Source organism: Malaclemys terrapin, chromosome 3 (assembly GCF_027887155.1).
Source record: "Malaclemys terrapin pileata isolate rMalTer1 chromosome 3, rMalTer1.hap1, whole genome shotgun sequence".
NCBI lineage: Eukaryota > Metazoa > Chordata > Testudines > Emydidae > Malaclemys > Malaclemys terrapin.
Window position 1 is genome coordinate 208,841,880 of NC_071507.1, and position 26,405 is coordinate 208,868,284.

General features: G+C 52.8%; 1 protein-coding gene across 2 annotated transcripts; it reads left to right on the forward strand.

Moving 5' to 3' along the window:
* The first annotated feature begins 307 nt into the window (after nucleotides 1-307).
* PPM1G (protein phosphatase, Mg2+/Mn2+ dependent 1G) lies at nucleotides 308-24,655 on the forward strand. 2 transcript variants are annotated; one of them, XM_054023692.1, is made up of 10 exons: nucleotides 308-455; nucleotides 9,041-9,124; nucleotides 16,541-16,626; nucleotides 17,357-17,489; nucleotides 18,951-19,402; nucleotides 19,776-19,913; nucleotides 20,768-21,002; nucleotides 22,065-22,194; nucleotides 22,610-22,712; nucleotides 23,947-24,655. In XM_054023692.1, exons 1-10 carry the CDS (start codon nucleotides 401-403, stop codon nucleotides 24,139-24,141), a joined length of 1,611 nt encoding a protein of 536 aa, XP_053879667.1. In that variant the 5' UTR covers nucleotides 308-400; the 3' UTR covers nucleotides 24,142-24,655. The 2 variants fall into 2 exon arrangements, with proteins under 2 accessions (XP_053879667.1, XP_053879666.1); XM_054023691.1 differs by lacking the exon at nucleotides 308-455 and having other exon boundaries at nucleotides 8,974-9,124.
* The last annotated feature ends 1,750 nt before the right edge of the window (nucleotides 24,656-26,405 follow it).

Sequence of the window (26,405 nt, forward strand, 5' to 3'; positions counted from 1 at the left end):
GGGCGCACGCAGGGGCCCCGGGGGGCGGGGGATGCCCGGGGGGCGGGGGGTCCCCGGGGGGCGGGGGATGCCCGGGGGGGGGCGCACGCAGGGCCCCCCCCGAGTCTCGGAGCAGCCCTTCGAGCCCGCGCGCTGACTGGCCTCCGGCCCGCGCTCCGTTGGCCGCTCTGTCCCTTCCGCGTCTCTATGGCAGGTATTTCCGGCCGCTCGCTCTCCCCCAGTGAGACTCTATGGCGATGGCTTCCGGCCGCTCTGGTTCGGTCGGTGACTCCGTGGTGGGTGGTTCCGCCTCCGTCCCTCGTCGCCCGCCTGCCCGCGCTCCCTCGCGTCCCGCCGTCCGCCCCGCCCCGCCCCGCACGGCCCCGCGGCAGGGCCCGGGCCCCGGCCGAGCCGCCGCACCATGGGCGCCTACCTGTCCCAGCCCAACACGGTGAAGAGCTCGGGGGACGGCGCCGGGGCTGGGCCGCGCCCGCTGCACTTCGGCTACAGCGCCATGCAGGGCTGGCGGGTCTCCATGAGGTGAGGGGAGGAGAGCGGGGGGGACCCTGGGGGGGGGGCAGCGCGGGACCCGGGGCGGGGGGCCCGGGACCCTGGGGGGAGGGAGGAGATGGGGGGCGGCGCGGGACCCTGGGCGGGGGAGGGGATGGGGGGGCGCGGGACCCGGGGGGGGGAGGAGAGCGGGGGGGGCGCGGGACCCTGGGGCGGGGGAGGGGATGGGGGGGCGCGGGACCCTGGGGCGGGGGAGGGGATGGGGGGGCGCGGGACCCGGGGGGGGAGGAGAGCGGGGGGGGCGCGGGACCCGGGGGGGAGGAGAGCGGGGGGGGCGCGGGACCCCGGGGGGGAGGAGAGCGGGGGGGGCGCGGGACCCGGGGGGGGGGAGGGGGATGGGGGGCGCGGGACACTGGGGCGGGGGAGGGGATGGGGGGGCGCGGGACCCGGGGGGGAGGAGAGCGGGGGGGGCGCGGGACCCGGGGGGGGGAGGTTGGGAGACCTGTGGGATCTCAGGTCGGGGGAACCTACGGGGTTTTCAGGGGAGAGGAGACCCCTGAGATCCTGGGGTAGAAAAGGAGACCCGAGACGGGGGTGGGGGAGGGGAGGGGAAGTCTGTGGGATCTTGGGGTGGGGGAGGAGACCCGGGGCAGTTGGCCCCACAGGACCCTGCGGGGAGAGAGGACATTTGGGGTAGTGGGGGGGGGGGAGAGAGGCTGTGGGATCCCGCTGGGGAGAAGAGAGGAGCCCTAGGGTGGGGGGCCTGTGGGACACCGGGGTGGGGGGGAGACAGGGTGTCATTAAGAACAATTGGCCCTCTTAAAGCCTTGTTAAGTCCCACACCCTCTCCCAGGTCAGGTTCCCTGCAGTGCATTCGGTGTTAAGTTGCTCCCAACCCTTCCTCACCCAGATTTGTCCAGCTCTCCTGAGATTCACCCTTAATTGCTTCTTTGCACATTTAATTCTCTCTCTCCCCATAAGCCTCCCAGACTGATCGTGAAACATCCCCAGGGTTCTATGGTGTCTTTCCCTCACACGTCGTTTTGCAGAGCTAGTGGGATTTCACTTGTCTTAGTGCCCCATAGCACACTTTCTCCAGCCTGGGGCATGTGTGTGGCTCATCTCTGAATTCCCTGCCAAGCCCTGCTGGTAATGAAATGCCCAGAACAGAGCACAGTATACTCTTGCACTCCCAGAGAAGCCATACCGATGGAACAGACTGCCCTTTCCTTGCTCAGGGACATGAACCTGGTGCGACTGAGGGGCCAGAGCTTGGAGCAGAATCCTAGCTGGGATCTCCCTGAACTGAGGAATGAGAGACCATCCTTTCCCTGCTGTACAATGGGATATATTAGTAGCCCCAAACTATACTGACCTTTCGTGGAGCCATATCGCGCTGCAGTCTCCTGGCTAGCATCCTCTCTGCTCTCCCCACTGCAAGTCTCTCACTCATTCCGGCTACCCTGTTTCTCCTTTGCACATTTTTAACATGGGGGTGAGGAACCATTGGGACAAACTGCCAGGGGCAGGGATGGGTTCTTCATCCCTTGATGTCTTCAGATCCAGACTGGCTGCTTTTCTGGAAGATTCTTTAGTCAAATGTAAATCATTGGCCTCAATACAGGGGTAACTGGGTCAGACACCACGGCCTGTGTCATGCTGAAAGTCCGATTAAATGATCTAATAATCCCTTCTGGCCTTAAAAATCTCTAAATCAATGAGGAACTGGGCTTTGGAGTCTTTGTCACCAGCTGGATTAGCTGCATTTGTTCAGGTGAAATCTCATTTTATTCTATGACCAAGTTTCTAATATCTCAAGAGTCTTGCGTAAGTTAAAAAATTCTGGGGCTGACCCTGGTGTACAGAAGGCTCCTGCAGCCAGATGGGGTTTTACTACCATACCAGTTAGGGTTGCAGTCTGCAGGCCAAACTAAAACCATGGTAAAAATGGGTCTGGCTGCCAATGGTCATGAGCCAAGTAAGGCGGCTCTCACCACCTGTTGGAATTTCTTAGTAACACTCCCTCTTATGGAGACAGCACACATCCCTTCACGTTGTTTCTTACCCACAGTAGTGTGTACAGCTCCTCGTCCTTTAACTCCCTCTGTGAATTTGATTAATGTGCTGTTTGCTCCCATCTTCCAGATTATTAACAAAGGTGTTAGATTTGGGAAGAGTTAATTCTAATTCTGTTCCCTGCTGTACACCTCTCCTCTCAATAGAGTGGTGTTTGATTATATTTTTTTGTCTACACTCAGCCTTTGGCTAGTCCACACTCTCTGTGACAGTGTCACATCCAAGCCCATTGGTATTTATTTTTCCAAGTAGGGTTTTGGGAGCCACTGCATCAAATGATTTACAGCTTTTGAAATACTGTAGCTGTGTGTAGCTGGAAATCTTCTCTTTCACAACAGAAATTGATCCAGTAAAAGATATAGTATTACCTCACCCACCTTGTCCCCCTTTTGTAACACACTTGAGACTATGAATCCTTCACCTTTAGGCTGAAATTGTCGAGGCTTTTGGGGGGAGGTGTTTACAAAATGTGAGTAAAATCCCTTCAGCCTTTTTGTATGTGAGAGTGAAAACATATCAGATGCTTTTTCTGGTTTCTCATTGAACTACACCGGGGAAGGGGGCTGTAAAAAAATTGTGCTGCCTTTCAGAGAAACTGGGATGGAAATAGTTCTGGCTCAGCAGAGCACGAAAACTCCACGAAGCTCTTGTCTGCACCCTGCAGGTGAATGCAGTGTGCGCTTGTGCCCAGGTGACTGATGGTGTCCCAGTCCGTTTGTGCTGATGAGCTCTGCACAGGTGGAGTAGTAGCACAAAGACAGCGTTAGCACCTGGAGGGGATGCACACTGTGATCTCCGCAAGGCGATTAGTGCTTGGGGCTGTTGGTGGAGGTTGAACTGAGGTAGCACAGTGTGCAGGAGTGTGTTGGGCAGGTAATGTGAGCAGTGCTGAGAGCCCTGGGGCAGATAGGCTGGAAGTGTTTGAAATAAGGAGGGTTTCATGATGTGGGTGAGACGCTGCTGACTCATTCCATTCAAAGGCAGCATTGCGTCTCTTTGGCCATGTCACCAGACTGGACACAGGCCCGCTTTCAGACACGCCATCAACACACAAAGAGGGGCCACCCCAGAGATTCGTGGTTTTGCAGGATTGAGCCAGAGCTGGGAGCTTCACTCTACTGTGCCATGTACGATGCCATCAGCCGTGCTTGCTCTGGTGCAGCGGTCCTCACCAGACTGCGTGTGTGATGGTGCGACTCTGCTAGGGCTGCCTTTGTTCCTAATGCTGGTGGAGCCGAAGCAGTGGGACACTTTGGCACAATTTGCCAAGTGTTGTCCAGGCTCGGAGGCCTGGTACGTCTGCCCCTGACCACTTGGAATTTGACCAGGGCCTGAGCCTGCAGCTGTATTGTATGGCCAACTTCATAGGCATAATTCCCTGCTGACAGAAACAGTGACGGAAGCATTAAATGTAGCTATGGTTCAGGTGTATTTGCAGAGGTAGAAGCACTGGTGTCCTGAACTGCCCTAGCGGCAGATGTCTTGTGAAGGCCTGTGGGCTCATGTGGCACTGAGCTGAGCTTGGCCAGCACATTGCATTTCCTAGGGTTCCAGTGCCACATTCTCTCCCCCTCCATGAGCTGTCTCGCTTTGAGATTTGCCTTTTCCAATATTTTAATTAGATTTTTCATTTTCATTGGGTGGAAGCTCTGGATAACAAGTATTTTTTGTATGTTTGCACTTGAACTTTCAGGCCTGGGTGGTGTTAGTTAGCACAGTTATACATTCTAGTGTAGATGGGGGGACACATTTGTAGGTGACTCCCAATAAAAGGTTGTGTAGTGGAAATGCTCACATGGAAAATGTTTGGCAACTTTAACTTATTTATATTTCAGTAGGGCCTGGACAGCCCAGTCATGCTTAGGGCCTCGTTGTGCTGGGCTCTGGACAAATATATAATGAGGCAGTCTGTACCCCAAAGAGCAGATTGTCTTAATAGGGAACGTGTGACAGGTGAGTGTGGAATCCAGTGGACAAGAGTAGGGGTAACAGGAACACAGGGGTGCATAGACTAGCTCAGGGGTTCTCAAACTGGGGGTCGGGACCTCTCAGGGGATCGTGAGGTTATTACTTGGGGGTTCACGAGCTGTCAGCCTCCACCCCAAACCCCGCTTTGCCTCCAGCATTTATAATGGTGTTAAATATATGTAAGTGTTTTTAAATTATAAGGGGGGGGGGTCGCACTCAGAGGCTTGCTATGTGAAAGGGGTCACCAGTACAAAAGTTTGAGAACCACTGGACTAGCTAAATGTATTGTTTGGAGGCCTCCGGAGTGTTTATATAAATGTGTAAGAGATCTTGGGCACTGAGAGATGCTGTTGTCAGTTTATCAAGAGGACGATGGCAGGGGAGGACTTGTAATTGACAGCCTCTGGCTGGTGCCAGTGTTTTAACATCCTCAGTTAAATGTGCTCTGCGCAGGACCTGTTGTTTAAAAACACCACAACCCATCCACACTAGGGCTCCCAATATTGCTAGCACTGCTGGAGCTGGAATGTTCTCAGCAATGGTGAGAAATGTTTGAAAGCTTCCCCATTGTAGACAGGACTCTAAGCTCCCTCTTTCTGCCCAAGTGTTGTGTCGTTGTTGTTTGTATTACTGTAGGACCAGGCCCCTGTGGTGCTAGGCGCTGGACAAACACAAACTGAAAACATGGTCCCTGCCCCAAAAGGTTTACAATCTCAGATTCTTCCCTGTGACAGAATTTCCATGTTTTACTGTGAATTAGCTGCCATTCAGCCACCTAGGGTTTATCCTGGCTGCTTGCTTGTGATTTCCAGCTTTCTTAGAATTCTCTGGCAAGTGACTGTACAGATGTCATTGTGTTCTCTTCTCTGTAGGCTCTTACCCCCACCCTGTCACCACAGAGTAGCCTTCCACAATCTGTCTCTCCCAATTTGTTGATTTCATTAGCTACGCTTACATGTCAGAAGATGCTGTACTGGATTGTATTTAATTAAACCAGTGTCGTCACACATACCACCCAAATATTATTTGTAGCAGTACGGTGCCTAGGAGCTCCACTCATGGGCTAGAGCCCTGCTCTGCGGGGTTCTGTACAAAGATAGAATACAAGGATGGCTTTGCACTGGAGAGGCTGCATGCTCGATGCAAGGGGGCAGGGCTTAACATAAGAACGGCCAGACTGGGTCAGACCAAAGGTTCATCCAGCCCAGTATCCTGTCTTCTGACAGTGGCCAATGCCAGGTGCCCCAGAGGGAGTGAACCCAACAGGTAACAATCAAGTGATCTCTCTCCTGCCATCCATCTCCACCCTCTGACAGACAGAGGCTAGGGACACCATTCCTGTTCAGCATTAATGGTGACCTACAAGGAAGACCTACTGGGGGTAGGGCCCATTTTGCTGACCCTAGTGGCTGAAGAAGGTCTGACACACAAACTGAAGGTCCTGGCTTGTTCTGACATTAAATAGAGCTCTTGTTTCCACCGAGAAGTGACTGTGGTCAACTGGGCACCTGGTAGGACAGTGCCATCACCACTACAATGAAGGAATGTTTATTCACTCTGTTGTCTCTTTGTTTTCATTAATGCCATATGTAAATCACATGGAAGCAAACTCTTACTAAGGATTCAACACCCCTACCACTGTGGTTAAGGGCTGAGAACTTCCAGGCCACGTTTCAGTCATCCAAGGAGTCCCCTAGCAAAAGAGCCAAGACACAGCTCTCCTGATGCTGCCACAGAAACAAGCAAAGGTTTTTGCAGGGGAGATTCTCCTTTCTAGTCTCTCTGCTATACCATAAAAATAAAGATGCAGTAAAGGAAGGACCCATGCCCAATTCAAGTTCCTCTGGCATTTCCTGGTTTTCCAGTGTTTAACTGTGCACTTACTGTCAGCCTAACATAGGATTTAATCTGCTGGGCCAGTGTAAACGTGCCTGTGCCGCCCGGCCCAGCAGAACTCCCCCAGTGGCATTCAGATAACCATCACAATCCCTGTTAGATGCATTGAATCAGCCTATTTCCTCACTTCCTTCCCTCCACCTTCCATTCTGGGATTGGAAGGGGAGCAGAACACAGGGAGCTGCCCATTCCCCCTGGCTCCCCAGCCTCTAAGGTTAGAAGAGATGGCGGATTGGTGCTGAAAAATGATTGTCACCTGCATGGAAACCCCAGCCTCCCGTGCTCGCCCAGGGAGAAGAGGCAGGGCTCCTGGCTGGAGAGGGCCCGACGAGTCTGACAGAGACAGTATGCTCTGTCTCTTTCAGACTTTGCACCAGCTGCTGCTGCCAACCCAACCCAACCTTCCTTCCCCCTAGGCTGGGACTTGACCTCAGCTTGGCAGCTGGGTTCCCCCAGTTAACAGCTTGATGTTTTCTCAGAAACCCTGGGTGTTCTCTGTGATGACACCTTATCTTTGCCATTGTTTGATTTCCTGCAAGTGTCTCCTTCCCAGGCTTCTGCCACTGAGGTCTTAGCAGTCAGCAAGGAGAATACCCAGTAGGTGAAATGAGGAGCTATTTCCTTCCCTCTCCATGGCCTACTGCTGTTACTCGGGTTGCCTGTTCCCCTTGTGCTTGGGTAGTGCTCTGTGCAGGTCAGTGTTGCTGTTTTGTTGGTGGTTATTTGCACTTTCCTCAGGTACTAATTTGGTGCCACCTCTCATCTTGGCTGTGGAGGTTTGTTTTTGCTTTTTGGCCTCTTCAAAATCTGTTAAATTAGGCTGAATAATGGGGAAAGAGGAGTCAGTGAACAGTTGCTAGTGAATTTTCCTGTAGAGCTCCTCTGATGAGGTACATCTCAGTGTCAGCATGAGAGTCACTCAAACAGAGCCATCCACAAGTACCAAGCGAAGAACAAAGCCCCTGCGTTGAGAGGGAGTGTGCAGCACTTAGAGACTGTCAAGGCATTTCACACAAACACCCCCTGCAGGCTGAACACCAGCCAGAGAACTGTTAGTCTGAAAGGCACCTTCTGTGCTTCGAATTCAGCCCAAGTCACTGCCAGCTGTTGTTCCTGGCCCAGGTCTGGGGAGGGGAAGGAATTTGGTCATTAGCCCTTGTCTGCTGCTCTGTGATGTTCTGCTCTGTATAGGTTATTGTCCCATGCTCATTACCTCAGTGTCTGAGTGCCTATAGATAAAGGCCAGAAAGGATCTAATTTTTGTGTCAAACAGTCCCCTTGGTGAGCCACCCTTTCTGCTTGGCTCACCTGGGAGGTTCCATGGGTGGCTGGAGAACGAGCAGGATTCTGACACCAGTGCCATGGCAGAGACGCCTGCCTGGGAGGTGGGATTTCCGTGACACTATTTCTGATTCGCTCCAATGCACAGAGAACAGTGGAGGACAATGTCAGTTCTAGACTCCTCAGCCTACCCTTCAGCTCATTTGAGACCAGCACGCTGTTACCCAGCCACACGGGGCAGAATCCACGTGGCATGCCCAGGAAAGGCTTGGCACACTCAGGCTAGAGAGAAGGGAAGGGCCGCTAGCCCAGGTGTGCAGAGATGCCCTGCGAGGGCCTGGGGAGTGTGGTGGTGCTGCCGTACCACTTCCTGCTCTCAGTAGTCAGCGGGACACTCTCCCTCCTGTCAAGTATGACTGGAGCAGGTGATGCTCCAGTGTGCATGGCTCTGGGCTGCTTATGAACTGGGGAAATACAGTGGGAGGGGCCGCAGACTCCCTGTTTGACTTTGGCCCAGTACTTTGGGGCTTGTCTACACGGGGAAACTTACCAGTATAACTACCAGTACGATGCTACCACTGTCGTTCTCCTGGTGTGCTATGGTGGTATAGTCATGCCAGTATCTTTCCTTGTGTAGATAAGCACTTGGTCTCCCTGGGCCTCCGTTCCAATCTGTACAATGGGGCCAATAGCGCTGTCCTGTCGCATAAGGGGGTGTAGGGATAAAGACACTTGGCTGGTACAATGATGGGAGCCTGGATGGATAGGGCTGGATTCTGGCTCTGGACTGGCAGAATCCCAAGTTACCATTTTAAAGAGCTCTCAGTCTGGAGGAGTTCAGAGGTTGCTGTGCACAGCAGGAAGCTGAAGATTTGCATGCCCCATCCGGGAGGAGAGGGCTGCTCTGGTGACCTGTAGATGGAGAGTCTGGGAGTCTCAGCGGGGTCTCAGGACTGTGAAATTCACCCCCCTGCCTGCTGTAGTTGTGCTGACCCACTCTCTGGGGCAGACATAGCTAGGTCAATGAAGGATTGCTCCCATCAGCCTAGATCCCATCACTAAGGGAGGTGGCGTTCCTGCGACAGCAACACCCCTTCTGTCACTGGAGGAAGCATCTGTGCTATAGTGGCATGTGGCTGTGCTACTGTAGCAACTGCTTCTTACTGTTCGTGCCCTCCTCTGGTTTTGTGAGAACAGCGTGTGAGTGGGAAGTCTCCAGGTGTGAAATGTGAGTGTGTCTGTGCTGGTACCGTATTTCCCTGCCCCTGAGCTCCGTTCATGCCAGGTCATTCGCTGGGAGCCAGTGCAACCCCAACACTCCTGACTTGGTGCTTTCTCTTTCAGGATGCGCACAACTGTATTCCTGAGCTGGACAGTGAGACGGCCATGTTCTCCGTCTACGATGGACACGGAGGTAACTCTCCAGGGAATTGTACTTGGGCAGCTTCTCACAGGGGACTGCTCTGGTCTGTGCAGTGGCTGCCCCTTCGGGGCAAACCCCTCTGGCAGTAAAAACCCTGCTCCTTCTTGAGAAGTGTTCTCTGGGGCAAAGTGCGGACTGATGGCTGTGGGAGGAAGGGCACTGGGTTGGCACAGTGGGATCTGGACAACCTCCCTCTGGTGGGAGTTGGGCTCAAAGGGTCCACAGGAGGCATTCCAGGACTGAGGCTGTTTTTCCAGCTGGGCAGGGGCGCGGTTTGAGGGTCACCACTTCAAGGTGAGCACATGCATAAGAACATAAGAACGGCCATACTGGGTCAGACCAAAGCTCCATCCAGCCCAGTAGCCTGTCTACCGACAGTGGCCAATGCCAGGTGCCCCAGAGGGAGTGAACCCAACATGCAATGATCAAGTGATCTCTCTCCTGCCATTTGTCTCCACCCTCTGACAAACAGAGGCTAGGGACACCATTCCTTACCCGTCCTGGCTAATAGCCATTCATGGACTTAACCTCCATGAATTTATCCGGTTCTCTTTTAATCCCTGTTATACTCCTAGCCTTCACAACCTCCTCAGGCAAGGAGTTCCACAAGTTGACTGTGCGCTGTGTGAAGAAGAACTTCCTTTTATTTGTTTTAAACCTGCTGCCCATTAATTTCATTTGGTGGTCCCTAGTTCTTATGTTATGGGAACAAGTAAATAACTTTTCCTTATTCACTTTCTCCACACCACTCATGATTTTATAGACCTCTATCATATCCCCCCTTAGTCTCCTCTTTTCCTAGCTGAAAAGTCCTAGCCTCTTTAATCTCCCCTCAAATGGGATCCGTTCCAAACCCCTAATCGTTTTAGTTGCCCTGAACCGTTTCTAATGCCAGTACACCTCTACGCTGTCCTCAGAAGCCAAAAAATCTTACTGTGTTATAGATGAAACCGCGTTATATCGAACTTGGTTTGATCCGCCGGAGTGCGCATCCCCTACCCCCCCCCCCCTCTCCCCGGAGTGCTGCTTTACTGTGTTATATCCAAATTCGTGTTATATTGGGTCGCGTTATATCGGGGTAGAAGTGTATATCTTCTTTGAGATGAGGAGACCACATCTGTATGCAGTATTCAAGATGTGGGCGTACCATGGATTTATACAAGGGCAATAAGATATTCTCCGTCTTATTCTCTGTCCCCTTTTTTAATGATTCCTAACATCCTGTTTGCTTCTTTGACTGCCGCTGCACACTGCGTGGACATCTTCAGAGAGCTATCCACGATGACTCCGAGATCTTTTTCCTGATTAGTTGTAGCTAAATTAGCCCCCATCATATTGTATGTATAGTTGGGGTTATTTTTCCCAATGTGCATTTACATTTATCCACATTAAATTTCATTTGCCATTTTGTTGCCGAATCACTTAGCTTTGTGAGATCTTTTTGAAGTTCTTCACAGTCTGCTTTGGTCTTAACTATCTTGAGCAGTTTAGTATCATCTGCAAACTTTGCCACCTCACTTTTTACCCCTTTCTCCAGATCATTTATGAATAAGTTGAATAGGATTGGTCCTAGGACTGACCCTTGGGGAACACCACTAGTTACCCCTCTCCATTCTGAAAATTTACCATTTATTCCTACCCTTTGTTCCCTGTCTTTTAACCAGTTCTCAATCCACGAAAGGATCTTCCCTCTTATCCCATGACAACTTAATTTATGCAAGAGCCTTTGGTGAGGGACCTTGTCAAAGGCTTTCTGGAAATCTAAGTACACTATGTCCACTTTGTCCACGTGTTTGTTGACCCCTTCAAAGAACTCTAATAGATTAGTAAGACATAATTTCCCTTTACAGAAACCATGTTGACTTTTGCCCAACAATTTATGATGTTCTATGTATGTGACAATTTTATTCTTTACGATTGTTTCAACTAATTTGCCCGGTACTGACTTTAGACTTACCGGTCTGTAATTGCCGGAATCACCTCTAGAGCCCTTTTTAAATATTGGCGTTACATTAGCTATCTTCCAGTCATTGGGTACAGAAGCTGATTTAAAGGACGGCTTACAAACCATAGTTGTTAGTTCCGCAATTTCACGTTTGAGGTTTTTCAGAACTCTTGAGTGAATGCCATCTGGTCCCGGTGACTTGTTACTGTTTATCGATTAATTCCAAAACCTCCTCTAGTGACACCTCAATCTGTGACAATTCCTCAGATTTGTCACCTACAACAGCCGGCTCAAGTTTGGGAATCTCCCTAACATCCTCAGCCGTGAAGACTGAAGCAAAGAATCCATTTAATTTCTCCGCAATTACTTTATCGTCTTTAAGTGCTCCTTTTGTATCTCGATCGTCCAGGGGCCGCACTGGTTGTTTAGCAGGCTTCCTGCTTCTGGTGTACTTAAAAACATTTTGTTATTACCTTTTGAGTTTTTGCCTAGCTGTTCTTCAAACTCCTTTTTGGCTTTTCTCATTACATTTTTACACTTAATTTAGCAGAGTTTATGCTCCTTTCTATTTGCCTCACTAGGATTTGACTTCCACTTTTTAAAAGATGCCTTTTTATCTCCCACTGCTTCTTTTACATGGTTGTTAAACCACAGTGGCTCTTTTTTAGTTCTTTTACTGTGTTTTTTAATTTGGGGTATACATTTAAGTTGGGCCTCTATTATGGTGTCTTTGAAAAGTGTCCATGCAGCTTGCAGGGATTTCAGTCTAGTCACTGTACCTTTTAATTTCTGTTTAATTAACCCCCTCATTTTTGCATAGGTCCCCTTTCTGAAATTAAATGCTACAGTGTTGGGCTGTTGAGGTGTTCTTCCCACCACAGGAACGTTAAAAGTTGTTATATTATGGTCACTATTTCCAAGTGGTCCTGTTATAGTTACCTCTTGGACCAGCTCCTGCGCTCCACTCAGGACTAAATCGAGAATTGCCTCTCCCCTTGTGGGTTCCTGTGCCAGCTACTCCAGGAAGCAGTCATTTAAAGGATCAAGAAATGTTGTCTCTTCATTTCGTCCTGAGGTGACATGTTCCCAGTCAATATGGGGATAATTGAAATCCCACACTATTATGGAGTTCTTTATTTTGATAGCTTCTCTAATCTCCCTTAGCATTTCATCGTCACTATCACTGTCCTTGTCAGGTGGTCGATAATAGATCTCTAATGTTATATTCTTATTAGAGCATGAAGTTACTATCCATAGAGATTCTATGGAATATGTGGATTCACTTAAGATTTTTACTTCATTTGATTTCACATTTTCTTTCACATATAGTGCCACTCCCCCTCCCCTGCACGACCTGTTCTGTACTTCCAATATATTTTGTACTCCAGAATGATTGTGTCCCATTGATTGTCCCCACTCCACCAAATTTCTGTGATGCCTATTATATCAATATCCCCCTTTAACACGAGGCACTCTAGTTCACCCATCTTATTATTTAGACTTCTAGCATTTGTGTACAAGCACTTTAAAAATTTGTCACTGTTTATTTGTCTGCCCTTTTCTGGTGTGTCGGATTCTTTTTTATGTGAATGTTTCTTCATACACAGAGCAGGTCCTAGAGGAAGGGGCACTTCCCGTTCTGCAGTGAGGGGATGACTTGGGGTTTGCAAGCTGCTCTGGGGGGCTCTGCAGTTGATGGCCTTGATCCTGCTTTAGTTTCTAGACTGTAGCCGAAGGGCCTTGCCTTGATGCTGCTGCCCGTGCTCCACTTCCCACGTCAGACTGAAGCCTGTGTCCAAGAGATGAAAAAGTCCTGTTAGGTTCCAGCTAGTCCAGGGGTTCTCAAACCGGGGTTCATGACCCCTCAGGGGGTCGCGAGCTGTCCGCCACCACCCCCAAACCCCACTTCGCCTCCAGCATTTATAATAGTGTTAAAGATTTTTAAAGTGTTTTTAATGTATAAGGTGGGTGGCACTCAGGGGCTTGCTGTGTGAAAGGGGTCACCAATGCAAAATGCCGCTGAGCTAATCCCTTCCCCTCCGCACGCCCAGCTAAGCCAGTACTAGATGGGCCACAGTCTCCATGGAGCTAAGCTTTCTGTAAATGCCTAGGTAGATGGATTTTGTCCAGGGTCGGTTTCCAATCAGACTGCACGTATTCTGTGGCTGCAGACTCCACCTCTGTGCAGAAACATGGTCTGGCACCTCTACTTGCAACGTAACCAATACAGTGACATCCGCCCGAGCCTGCAGACAATAGCATTTATTTATTTGCCACCCCACCCTGATCGTATCTGAGCAGCTCGCACCTTGCAATGGCCCTGCCAGGTAGGACAGGGTTGTTATCCTCTGGCTGGTAGAGGGGAACAGAGACAGCTCAAGGACTTTTTAGAAGTGCCTTTGAGTTCAGGTGGTGTTTGGATGCTGGACATGTCTGTCCAAAGTCACGTGCTATCTGCCTGGCCCAAGGTCACCGTGGAGTCCCCGTCGTAACTGCAAGCCCAGCAGGGTGCTCACTTTGAAACCAAACCCTGGAATTCTCAACCTCCCCACGATAGGTCACTGAGTTTCATGTTGTTAGTAGTATTGGCTCGTGTTACCATAGCAGCTACAAGCCTCCGTCATGGCCAGCACCCCTGTGCTAGGCGGTTTGCACACATGGGACAAAAAGATGACTCCTGCCCCAAATAGCTTACAGTTGAAGTCAGGACAAGAGGGACACAGCCAGACGGGGCTGCAAGGGAACAGAGAGACAGCATTGGTGAGCAGGAAGGGCAGGGGTCTCTGCACACCAGCAGCCTGGCGGTTGTCAGTTTTTTGGAAGGTTCATGGCAGCAGAGGGTGTTGAAAGAGGCGAACGAGGCAGCTTTGTGGGTATTTGCAGGGAGCTCCTCTCAGGCATGTGGGCAGCAGGGGAGAAGGCTCGAAAATATACCAAGGGGGCAGTTGAGGCTGGCACCGCGGGCCAGTTGGAGGCAGGAGGCAGCCTTTCTCTAATGAATGAGAGAGGACGGTTGGTGGGGACAGGGCGTGAAGGGCCTTGAGAGTGAAGACAGTTAGCTTATGTTAGGTACAGTAGAGAAGGTGGAGGGGGACCAATGGAGGAATGCGAAGAGAGGGGTTACCTAGTCAGAGCACCCCGGCTAGGACAGTGATCTTTGCAGCAGCATTCTGAATGGGTCTGAGCGAGACAAGACTGTATTTGTCAAAGCCAGAGAGAAGGGTGTCGTAGTGTTGAGATTGGAGTGCAGATGAGATTCATCCTAGACCAGTCTGAGGTGATGCTGGTGGGTTGGGGGAAGCAGCCAGAGGAGATGGAGATAGCCCCTTGGATTGAGGGGGTACAGCCACTAGCAGTTACTGATGTTCACAATTTAGGGTGACTCGAGACCCGCAACTCGCTTTCCACCTGATAAAACATTTGAGTTTGTCTGGCCGAATAAGCCCAGTATGCCTTTCCGTGCTCCCGCCTCCTTGTCTCTCTAGGTCCTACCAGGGTGTTTTAGAGTGACTCTCTCCTCCACTGTTCTCTTAGGTTAGGAATCAGAGATTTATAGACCATAAAGCCAGGAGGAACCTCTGTGATCATTTCTCTGACCTCTGGTGTAACACACGCCATAGTAATCCTTGTCTTAATTCCTATTTGAACTAGAGCAGAGACTTTTAGGAAACTATCCAGTCTTGATTTAAAAATTGCCAGTGATGGAGGATAAGTTGTGCCAGTGCTTAGTTACCCTCAGTGGTTTTTTTTTTTAAGTAGTTGCATCTTATTTCTGGTCTGAATTTGTCCAGCTTCAGTTTCCAGACATTGGGCCGTTACACCTTTGCCTGCTAGATTGAAGACTCCCTCCGATATCAAATAGCTGTTCCCCATGTATGTACGTATAGACTGGGATCAAGTCACCCCTTAACCTTTCCGTTTTTAATAAAAATGTTGTGGTACCAAGTCAAACACCTCACAGAAATCTAAGTCTGTTACATCAACACTCTGACCTCTATCAGCCAAATGTGTCGTTTCATCAACAATAGATAGCATGTTAGTTTGACAGGATCTGTTTTCCATAAACCCATGTTGATTTGCATTAATTATATTATGTAAGAACTGCCATGCAGGGTCAGACCATGGTCCCTCTGGCACAGTAGCCTGTCTCTGACAGTTGTGCATACTGGAGCTTCATGGGTAATGCACATAACAAGGTAGTTAGTGATCCACCCTGTCTTCTCCTGCTGGCTTCTGGTAGTCAGAACTTTAGGGTTGCCCCAAGGATTGGGTTGTGTCCCTGACCATCTTGGCTAATAGCCATTGATGAACCTATCCTTCATGAACTTCACTAGTTCTTTTTTTGAGCCCAGTTCTACTTTGGCCATCACAACATCACTGGCAATGAGTTCCACAGGTGAATTGTGCATTGTGTGAAAAGGTACTTGCTCTTGTTTTGTATTCATCCTGCTACCTGTTAATTTTATTGGGTGGAAAAGGGTAAATAACACCTCATTATTCACTCTCTCCACACCAGGCATGATTTTCTAGACCTCTGTCATATTCCCTCTTAGTGGTCATCCCATTGGATGAGCTGAACTCCAGGAGTTTGTGGTCAGTGCTGTCTTCTCTTGGAGGCTTCTCCTTTGGTGGGGCCCACTCTCTAGGGGTCAGGAAGTGTCGTCTGAACCACGGCCCTGTGGTCTGCCTGGCTGCACTGGTTACCCAGGCTCCCCCAAGGAGGAGTTGTGGTGTCAAGTAGCCAACAGTTGGTTCAGAAGTGAAATAATCTGTATGCTCATGTGCAGGCCGTGGGTCTGTTACACGTAACTCAGAGAATTTCTCCTCCTTCTGTGTCTGGCCCTGTGGCTTGCTTCTCCTATCGCCGCCTCCTGCATTTCTTTCCTTCCTCTCCCAGTAGGACTCCGCTCTGCCCCTTAGACCATAGTCTCCCTCGCTAATTGAAGCGTCTCCTTCCTCTTGCGCTGGGGCAGGCGCTCCGGTATGGGAACACTCACTGGCTGCCCCCTGCGTGCTGGAAACACAGCACCTCCCAGGTTATCTGCATCGAGCAGAAGCCCCCTTTCCCCTGCTGCAATATCCAAGCTCGGCTCTCCAGGTGGGACTGGCCTGAGAACAATGGAGTCCCTTGGAACCTGGCCAGCCCCAATGAAGGATGAAAAGCCTTGGAGATTTGCTGGGGTCCCAGGGCTTGTCATATTGACGGTGTCTCCAGTGGCAGCAGCAAGTCCTGCCACCTCGGAGGTGCAGCTCCTTGGAAAGCGGAGGCCCCTGTGCCAAGCCCCGAGATATCCCGCTAGTGACCTCTCCTCTGCAGCTGGTTGCTGTCTCCTCCTCCTGCACTGACCTCTGTCCTGGCCAGAGGCCCCAGAATTCCCTCGGGGCAGTCACAGCTCAGCTCGCTCTGTGCCCAGGGCCACTGGGAAGAGCAGGCTTTTCAAGCAGCCTCTGTTCTCTTTCAGGGGAAGAGGTTGCCCTATATTGTGCCAAGTATCTCCCAGAGATAATCAAGGACCAGAAGGCGTACAAGGAAGGTAAACTACAGAAGGTAAGAGCCTGGCTCTGCAGTGGATAAGTGTAGGTACCAAGGCAGGAGCACAGGCCTCTCTGGGCGTCTAGTCCCCACCCAGGTCCCGGTGTCCTCTGGGATTGCCCAGCCCCTCCCTTGGAGGGTGTCCCAAGGCCTGGTTATTCTCCCAGGGAAGCTTTCTTCCTTTTTCCACCTTGGGTCTTCTGCTCACTAGCTGTTGGCCTCGTTATTTAGCTGTTCCTCCTCCCTTCTTTAGTTCCCTTGAAGTTACTGAGCGGCAGTGCTCATTTCTGGCTCATGCCTTGTGTTCCCTACAGAGAGTCCCCCTCTCCGCTCTCCATATCCCCACAGAGCTGCCCTGGTTTTCAGTCTCCTCCTGCAGCAATGCAGGAATCGGACTGAAGGGCAGCAGTGTAGGTGAGAGAAATGCAGCCCCTTGAGACTCACAGCGATGGCAGAGTGGCGCTCTCGGAGAACACGGCATTAGGCGGCATGTCCTGAATGCAGACCAGTCTGGCAAAGCCAGTGACCTATAGGAACGAGCATGGTTGTTCCCCATGCTGACCCTCCCCAGTGCCATCCCATCGGCCCCATGCGCTCTCTGGCAAACCTGGCCAGTCAGCTCAGTGATTCTCCTGAAGGGGCTGGGGACATGTTGGGATCCCAGTGCTGCTGAGAGAGGGGAGGGTGGGCGGGCGGGCGCTCCCCTGAACAGCATGCAGCCCCCATGCTGCGTGTTTGTCCGTAGGCCCTGGAGGACGCCTTCCTGGCCATCGATGCCAAGCTGACCACAGAGGAGGTGATTAAGGAGCTCGCTCAGATCGCTGGGCGGCCCCAGGATGAGGACGAGGAGAAAGAGAAAGTGGCTGATGAAGATGATGGTAAGTGAAGCATGTGCCCAGCCAGTATCTGAGGCTGAGCACGGAGACACCCGCCCGCCAGCCGTGGGAGGGGCGGGGCAGTGGCTGTGCTAGGGAAGAGTTTGCTCTTTGAAGGAGCCAGTTAAACCAAGTGCAGCGGGCGCTAACTTAGCGCTCTCCGCGAGGCGCCTCCGGGCTGGCATGGGGGAGTCGGAGTTGTTTTGGCAAGTTTGCTCGTTTAACTGACACACACCTTCCTTGGGCCCCTCCCTTGGGCGTATCTGCAGAGGTGCCCTGCTCCAGCCAAGGGTTCGAGCTTTCTGGGCCGTAGCAATGCTGGTCTGAGCTGAGATGTGGTGTCAGTGAAATGGGCAGCAGTGTCCCAAACTCGCAGCTCCAGGGTGGGGTGGGAGGGGTCATGGACGGACGGACAAGTGGTGGGACGGAGGTGAACTCCCCCCCCCCCCCCCCCCCCAAGGTGACTCTGGCCCGAGACTCTGCCTTTTTCATTCAAAGAAGCAGATGTGCTTTCCCACCTGAGCATGTCTGGTAGGGCAAGGAGCAAAGCCCCGACCAGGAAACGAGAATTACTCGCTGCCAGCCTTCAAGTGAACGTAAAGGGGCACCCGCACTGGACCCTGGCATTTCTCTGCGAGTGCCGGGGACACCCGGGTTCCTAAACCTGGGAGGGAAAGCCCTTTAGTTTTCTCTCTGCGTCTGACAGCACTCTGGGTAGAGTCATTTCACTTCCCATCTTTGAGCTGACTAGTAAAGGAAAAACTAGCAAAAAGGCAGCTTCAGGGAAGCAGCAAGATTCCCCCTTGAACTGCTGGCCCCGGTTTTGTGTTTGGGAAGGGTGTGCCTTAGCGTTACATGTTTCCCCATGGCCCCAGCGCCTGGCTTTCAGATGGGCGAGCGACCCGTGCCAGAGCCCTGCGGAGCGACTTGGCCCTTGAGAAGCTTAGCCTTTCTCGTTTGTGGTGTCTGATCTGTGCAAGAAAACAAACCAGCCAGTGTCCCAGCACTCGGCATCACCAGGGGCCCCCCGCAAGCCCAGACCTTCAAACAAAACCCAAATACTTGGCCATCATCAGCTGTTCCCACCCCAGCACCTCGAGCTGAGCTTCCATTGGCTAATCTGGAAGGCCCTTCACATCCCTCCTTGGTGGCCACTGTGTCCATGATGGCCAGCGAGCATCGGCCAGGCTTAGCGGCTGAGAGCTGGCTGCTGTGTGTCCATAGAGCCCCGTGTGTGTGCTGTGCCTATCAGCTGTGTGAGTGCGATGGTCACCCTCCCCACTGCTTGGTCTGGGAGCTGGGTGGGGGCAGCTCTCTCCCCGTGTGTGCGCGTGGAATGCCCAGCACAGTGCGGGCACTGCGGGGACACCAGGCATCTCTTGGCTAGTGCAGCTTGGAGCCAAACCTGTGCTGCTGCCACCCCACGGCGGCGTTTCCTGCTCTGACTTTCCCTCTCTCTTGCAGTGGACAATGAGGAAGCGGCTCTTCTGCATGAAGAAGCCACAATGACCATAGAGGAGCTGCTGACCCGCTATGGACAGAACTGCATCAAGAACCTCAGAAACAAGCCACTCCCTCCGGCCGGGGAGATGGGCCAGGAGCATGGTGGAGAGGCGAGCGTGAATGGAGAGACCAGCCCAGGGGAGCTGGCCGAGCACAGGGAGAGGAAGAATGGGAAGCCAGACGACGAGGCCACGGGCATTTCCTCCACCTCGGACGGAGCCGACGCTGGGGGCAACAGCTGTGCTGCAAAGCAGGCCGAAGTTGGCAGGGGCGAAGAGACGGTCACCTCCTCCACAGGGGAGGCGGGGCCCTCCTGCTCCTCCACTGGAAAGCCCCAGGGCACGGCCAAGTCCAAATTTTTTGAAGACAGTGAGGACGAGTCAGATGAGGCCGAAGAGGAGGAGGACAGTGAGGTAGGCACCAGAGCTCTGAGGCAGCTGCCTTTCCTGGGGGTAGGGAATGTCTCTCTCTCCACATTCTTTAAGGGCTGTGACAGCATCGGGCCACCCCAGGCCTGCCGTTGAGGTGGGATTTACAGGCTGATGCCTGTGTCCGCACCACCTTGCCGTGGGCCTGTGGAGGGAGGGTGCTGCAGACACTATGGTCTGGCCAGTGCATGAGCTGGGAGCTGCTCCCTGCTGCCCAGATCATACGCACCAGAGAGAGAAAAGACCTGGTGGGTCATCGGCTCCCTCTTGCTGAGCTCATCTCGTCCATCCTCCCGGAGGGGTTGTGTCCTCGGAGCCGGGCACTCCTGCTCTCTGATGGCGTCTCTCGTTTCTGTAGGAGTGCAGTGAGGATGAGGATGGCTACAGCAGTGAGGAGGCAGAGAATGAAGAGGATGAAGATGACACAGAAGAGGCTGAGGAGGATGAGGACGAAGAGGAAGAGATGATGTTACCAGGCATGGAGGGGAAAGAGGAGGTGCACATCCCATTTCTGCCTTCTCTAGGTTCTTTGTTAGTCCTGTGCCAGGGAGCACCCGCGGGCCACTTGGGAGCTGGAGAACACCCTTTGGCCATGGAGGCTGTCTGCTCTGCAGCCCATGGATTTCCTACACAGCTCGCCTGAAGCAGGGTCTTCCCACCCGGAGGCTGTGGAGGGTTTGGAATGGGGCCTGGGCTGTGGGGCAGCAGGGGAGAAGCTGCAAAGGGAGATTCCCCTGCTAGCTTATCTGGTCGGAGCTCTGCCCAGAACGTACCACAGAACAGCACGGCAGTTCCTTCAGGAGCAGCCAGCCCGGCTGTGTGTCTCACCTGCACACAGCAAACACTAGTAATTAGCAGCTCGCCAGCCAGCCAGCTGAGGACGGCATTGGCAGCTGGGCGAGAGGCCTAGGGCTGCAGCGAGGTGCAGTGAAATGGAGACGGCAGAAGCCTCCATCCTTTCCACTACAATGCAGTGCAGCCCCAGCTTGGGGCAGGCTGAGGCTGGAGTCGCTGCAGCTTGTCCCTCCATATGAAAGGAGAGGACAGCTGCAGGCCATGCTGTTGAGCTCACTGGTGTTCCTAGGACAGTGTTTTGTCTCTGAGGGGAGAGGAGATGTCCCACTCCTGGGAAAACATACCCATGCTCTGTTCCTTTCACACCCCTTCCCCCGCCTCCTGCGGTGGCCCCCTCTTTGGGCCCGGCACCTCCTGAGAGGGGAGGTCTGGTACATCTGATGTCCCGTAAGCGCCCCTGGGGCTGGTTCGTACCTTCTCTCCCTGAATAGTTCCTTTAGGGCTAGGGCCATTGTGTCTCTGGAAAGACGTCTCACCAAACCCCTTGCCTCTCAGCCTGGCTCTGACAGCGGGACGACTGCCGTGGTAGCCCTTATCCGGGGGAAACAGCTGATCGTAGCCAATGCTGGAGACTCTCGCTGCGTGGTGTCGGAGGGCGGCAAAGCTGTGGACATGTCCTATGATCACAAGCCGGAGGATGAGCTGGAGTTGGCGAGGATAAAGAACGCCGGCGGCAAGGTCACCATGGATGGGAGAGTGAACGGGGGTCTCAACCTCTCCAGGGCAATCGGTGAGTGAATCCAGGAGGCAGGCCAGGGCAGCCTGGGGGATGGCACATGCACACAGACCGCCTGCTTCACGGTGGGTTTGTGAGCGATGGATGATTTAGATGGGGCCCAAGGCATGGTAGGTACAGCAGCCAGGAGTGGTGAGAAAAGCAAACAAGATATTGGGATGTATAAGGCATGGGGTGGTGTTTTCCCTAATCAGTGGTGTGGGCTCAGCTGAACACAATGTGGAGTTCTCATCACCCTCTTAAACAGGGTGTTGCACAACTAGAGGGGCTAGAGAAGGGCAGCAAGAACGGTCAAGGACTTGGGAAAACTCTTCTGTGCAGAGGGGTTTGTCCCCTTGGAAAGGAGATGAATGAGAAGGGACATGCAATGCACGGTCGAGAGAAGGGAGGTCAGAAGTGTCTGTTTAAATGATGGGGACACTGAAAGGCAGAAAAATAAAACTGATCCAAGGAAATATTTTCACACAAGGGGCCTGTGGAGAACTCTGTCACATGACATAACTGAGGCTAAGAGCCTAGCAGGATTCAGCGAGAAGTTAGATGTTTCTACAGGAATGGGGAATATCCAGAATTAGAGGAAATACTAACACTCATGTCAGAGTTCTGAACTGGCCATGAACCCTCCTGCCCAGAGCATGAGCCTCTAACTACTGGGGCAGGGGGAACCTTCCCCTGGGGCAGGCCCTGAAGGAGCTGGTGCTGGCCCCTGTCGGAGATAGGACACTGGACTAAATGGACCCTGGTCTGGTGCGCATGGGCAGTGTCTGTGTTTGTGCTCCTAAAAGCACAGGCGGTGGGGAGATGTGTGGCTGGGCTGGGGACACACTATTTTGGGGTTCTCTCCCCTCTTCAGTGTTGTAGCAGCTTAAGTGTCAGGCTGTGCTGAGCTGGCCCCGTGCTCCAACTCAAACACAGACCTCAATCTGCGACGGGGGAGGTTGTCCCCTCCTGCCTGCGGGAGTGCTGGCTCAGGCCGTTGGGCAGCCCCTCCCCAGCAGTCAGGGCAGTGTAGCAGGAGGAGACTGTGCCAGCACTGACCTTCCCCTCTCTTGCCAGGCGACCACTTCTACAAACGGAACAAGAACCTGCCCCCGGAAGAGCAGATGATCTCAGCCTTACCCGACATCAAGGTGCTGACGATAAACGAGGAACACGACTTCATGGTTATCGCATGCGACGGAATCTGGTGAGCACCAGAGGAGCAGAAGCCCCTGTGGGATGGATCCTGCCCCAGCCTTCGCACGGGGCAGCTGGCCAGGCGCATATCCCCGTGACACCTCAGTAAGGGTTAGAGGTCTCCTGGATAGCTCATCAAAGAGCCCGAGGCAGGCTGTCCCCAGTGGGGCACCATTCCCTGGGCAGCACGCTGAGAGCCCAGTTCCTCCAGTTCAACGGTGCCCATGGCCCCTGAACAAGGGGATCTCCTTTAACATCTGCCTTGGTGCACACCCTGCCCCTCCCATTCAGCGAGCCAGCGCTCTCCTTCCTAGCACAGCCCGGGGGCGGGGGACCAGCAGAACCAGGCCTCCCTGCCGCCAGCTGCAGGGCACTCTTCCCTTGCCCTGCCAGCTGCTCTGACCCATCACTCGCTCTGCTGGCAGGAATGTGATGAGCAGCCAGGAAGTGGTGGATTTCATCCAGGCCAAGATCAGCCAGAAGGATGAGAATGGAGACCTGAGGCCTCTCTCCTCCATAGTAGAAGAGGTAAGCAGCCTGACTCCCGCTGCCCTTCGCTGGATGGGCTTCCTCAGCTCGCTGGGCAGTGACTCCCTGGAGGGAGAGTTACTGGGGCAGGAATCTGGGGCCCGCTCATGGCTGGGTGGTGATGAAATCCATACGGACCCAACAACTTCATCTGCCCTCCTAGTTTCAGAGGGGTAGCCATGTTAGTCTGTATCAGCAGAAACAACGAGGAGTCCTGATGGCACTTTAGAGACTAACAAATTTATTTGGGCATAAGCTTTTGTGGGCTGTAACGCACTTCATCAGCTTCATGGAGTGGAAAATACAGTAGCAGATATAAATATACAGCACATGAAAAGATGGGCGTTGCCTTACCGAGAGGTCAGTGCTAATGAGGCCAGTTCAGTCAGGGTGGATATGGCCCATTCCCAACAGTTGACAAGAAGGTGTGAGTATCAACAGAGGGGAAATTAATTTTTGTAGTGACCCAGCCACTTTACTCAGGCCTAATTTGATGGTGTCCAGTTTGTAAATTAATCCCAATTCTGCGGTTTCTCGTTGAAGTCTGTTTTTGATGTGTTTTTGTTGAAGAATGGCCACTTTTAAGTCTGTTATTGAGTGTCCAGGGAGATTGTTGGGAATGGGCCACATCCATCCTGATTGAATTGGCCTTGTTAACACTGACCCCCCCCCCCCCTTGGTAAGGTAACTCCCCCCATCTTTTCATGTGCTCTGTAGTTATACCTGCTACTGTATTTTTCACTCCATGCAACTGATGAAGTGGGTTCTAGCCCACGAAAGCTTATGCCCAAACAAATTTGTTAGTCTCTAAGGTGCCACAAGGACTCCTGGTTGTTTTTGCCTTCCTAGTGTTGTTCTGACCGGCCAGCAGGTGGCAGTGCTGAGCAGCACAAGGCCCTGCCAGCAGAGGTGGTGGTAGCACATTGGGATATTTGGGGGGTGCCCCCCAACACATACCAATAATGAACAGGGGGCCCCTGGAGGTGCTCGGGGTGCTAAGCAATTGCTTGGTCTGCTCATGCCTATCGCTGGCTCTGCCTGCCGGCCTCCCAAGGCACTGAGCACTGCCTTAAGCTGTCCTGGTCCCTCGCCTGGGAGGAGCTGGAGCCTGGGCCTGGCGCCGGAGCCGGGAGTCAGCCAGCGAGCGGCTCCCTTGGGCTGCTCCGCTGCATGTGAGGTTGGCGTCCTACTGGCTGTTCTCTGTGTGCCATTAACTTGTCCTGTTCCCTCTCAGCTCCTGGATCAGTGCTTGGCTCCGGACACCTCAGGGGACGGCACCGGCTGCGATAACATGACCTGCATCATTATCTGCTTCAACCCACGCTCCACGCAAGCCCACACTGACAGTGGCAAACGGAAACTGGCAGAGGCCCAGGCAGCGGGGGAGGAGAACGGCAGTGACAGCAGCAAGAAGGCCAAGCGGGACTAGCAGGCCTGGCCCAGAGACTTGTCGTGCGCTCCCCAGACTCGTTTCTTAAACAAGCTGAACTCGAGACTCCAAAGTCTCGTCCTTTTTTTTTAGCCTTAGCAGAGGCCTCGTTTGCCCGTGTCCTGGACAGGGTGGGTGGGTTAGCCAGGGCATGTCATGTTGTTCATTTGTAACCATTCCAAAGAGTGAGCCAACAGCAAAGGTGCCGAGCGGGGCTGGCTGCAGATCCGCGGACACGGGAGCCTCGGCGGAGGTGAGTAGCGCATTAGTGGTTAGAGGATGGACATCCCAACATTGTCTCCATGTAGGTGTCGCCATTTTTTGTGCCTGTGACTATTCTGTTTGGAGGGGAAGAATTTTTTCACTGTTGAGGTTTTTTAATCTGCGCCCCCTTTATTTAAGGCCCGTTCTGTTTTTATTTGTGGAACAATCTGGCTCGGGTGCCACCGTTGCACCTCGCTCTGTTGTACACTTTCAATCAATACTTTTTCAAACTAAAAGCCCAGAAAACTTAGCCACACCTTTGTCCTTGGTTCTTTCAGGGGAGGTGGGGCGGGAAGTGGGGAGAACCAAGTCTGTCTGTTTAATCTTTTAACCCTTTACAGGTTACGAGACCTTAGGAGAATGCGAGGCGCTGATTGCCTAGTGGCTGCCCCAACCCCGTACTGCCTTTCCTGTTGCAGCTCTACCCCTGCACCTTGCTCCTGGTCTGCGGGCTCCAGGCTCGGGCTCCCTCCCATGATACCGCTGAGCCCTGGCCCTGCAGTGTTTGAGCAGAGAGCTGGCAGTGCTGTGGCGGGATGGCTTGGGGATGTGTAGAAATGGGCAGTAGGGACAAACCTCCTGAGCTCATTTGTCTTTACTGAGTCGCTGATTTGATCCCTGAGCCCAAGAGGCAAGACTGACACCCAAACACCTCAGGCCCCAGCCAGCTCTCCTCTTCCCCTTCAGGGTGACAGCCGCACAATGCGCTGGGCGGGTGCCAGCGCTGCACCCATCTCTGGCAGCTTGTTTCTTTGCACTGAGTGGGGCCTGAGAAGCAAAGCGCCTGGATTGGAAACAATCGACTGAAAACTCAGCTGCTTCTTGTTCCCTCTCTGTGCCCTTCCTCCCCCCTGGGCCTTCTGCGTGGATCAGGATTGGGGGCAGAGTGAGGGGAAGGACTGATGGAGGAGTTTCCTACAGGCCGTTGCTGACGGGGGCTGAAGAGATGTTGGATCATCCAGTCCAGCTCCCTGCAGTCCCTCCCCAGGGATGGGGCTCTCGGCCCAGGGAGATGTTTGCTGCTCAGGAGACACCTGCATTGCCCCCCTGCCCAGCGTAGCTGTGCTCCCTCCAGCCGCCACTGAGCCGTACTGCCCAGATCGTCAGTCCCACCCCCCAGCCCGTGAACGGCCTTTGTGCATCTCCGCTCCCTCCAGCTGCTCAGGACCCTTCTGCCTGTGAAGGGACCAGAACGGAACTTGTTCCAGGCGCGGGCAGCATATGCAGAGGGGCTGTTCCCTGACTGCCCCTGGACAGGAGGCTTTTGAACTTGCAGCTAAAAATTCCGCTGGCCTTTTTGCAGCTGTCTCATAGATACACAGATCTTTGAGGCCAGAAGAGGCCATTATGATTGTCTGATCTGATCTCTCACATACCTCAGGCCTGAGCACCTCACCCAGTGATTCCTGCCACAAGAGGAGCTGAGCAGATCTCTTCGAAAGAGACATTCAGTCTTGCAGCTCCAAGAGATGGAGACTCCACCGATTCCTGTTGTAGTTCAGTGGTCTGTCACCCTCACTGGTAAAAGTAATTGGAGTCTGATTTCCAATTTTAATTTGTCTGATTTCAGCGTCCAGCCATTGGTTTTTGTTCTGCCTTTCTCTGCTTGATTGGAGAGCCCGTTAGTACCAGTATTTTCTCCTTAGACACAGTAATCAAGTTTCCTCTCACTGTTCGTTTTGATAAGCTAACCAGATTGAGCTCTTCCAGTCTCACTGTAAGGCATTTTCCCCAGCCCTTGGATAATTTGTCTCTCTTCTCTGCACCCTCTGATTTTTCAACCTCCTTTTTAAAATGTGGACCCCAGAACTGGATGCAGTATTCCATTACTGGCCTCACCAATGCCACATACAGTGGAAACATCACCTTCCTCCTCAAAGTCACTACTTCCCTGTGTGTACATCCAAGGATCGGATTAGGCCTTTTTCCCCAGTGCATCACGCTGGGAGCTCATGTTGAATTGCTTTCCCACTGTGACCCCTAAATCCTTATCAGGGTCC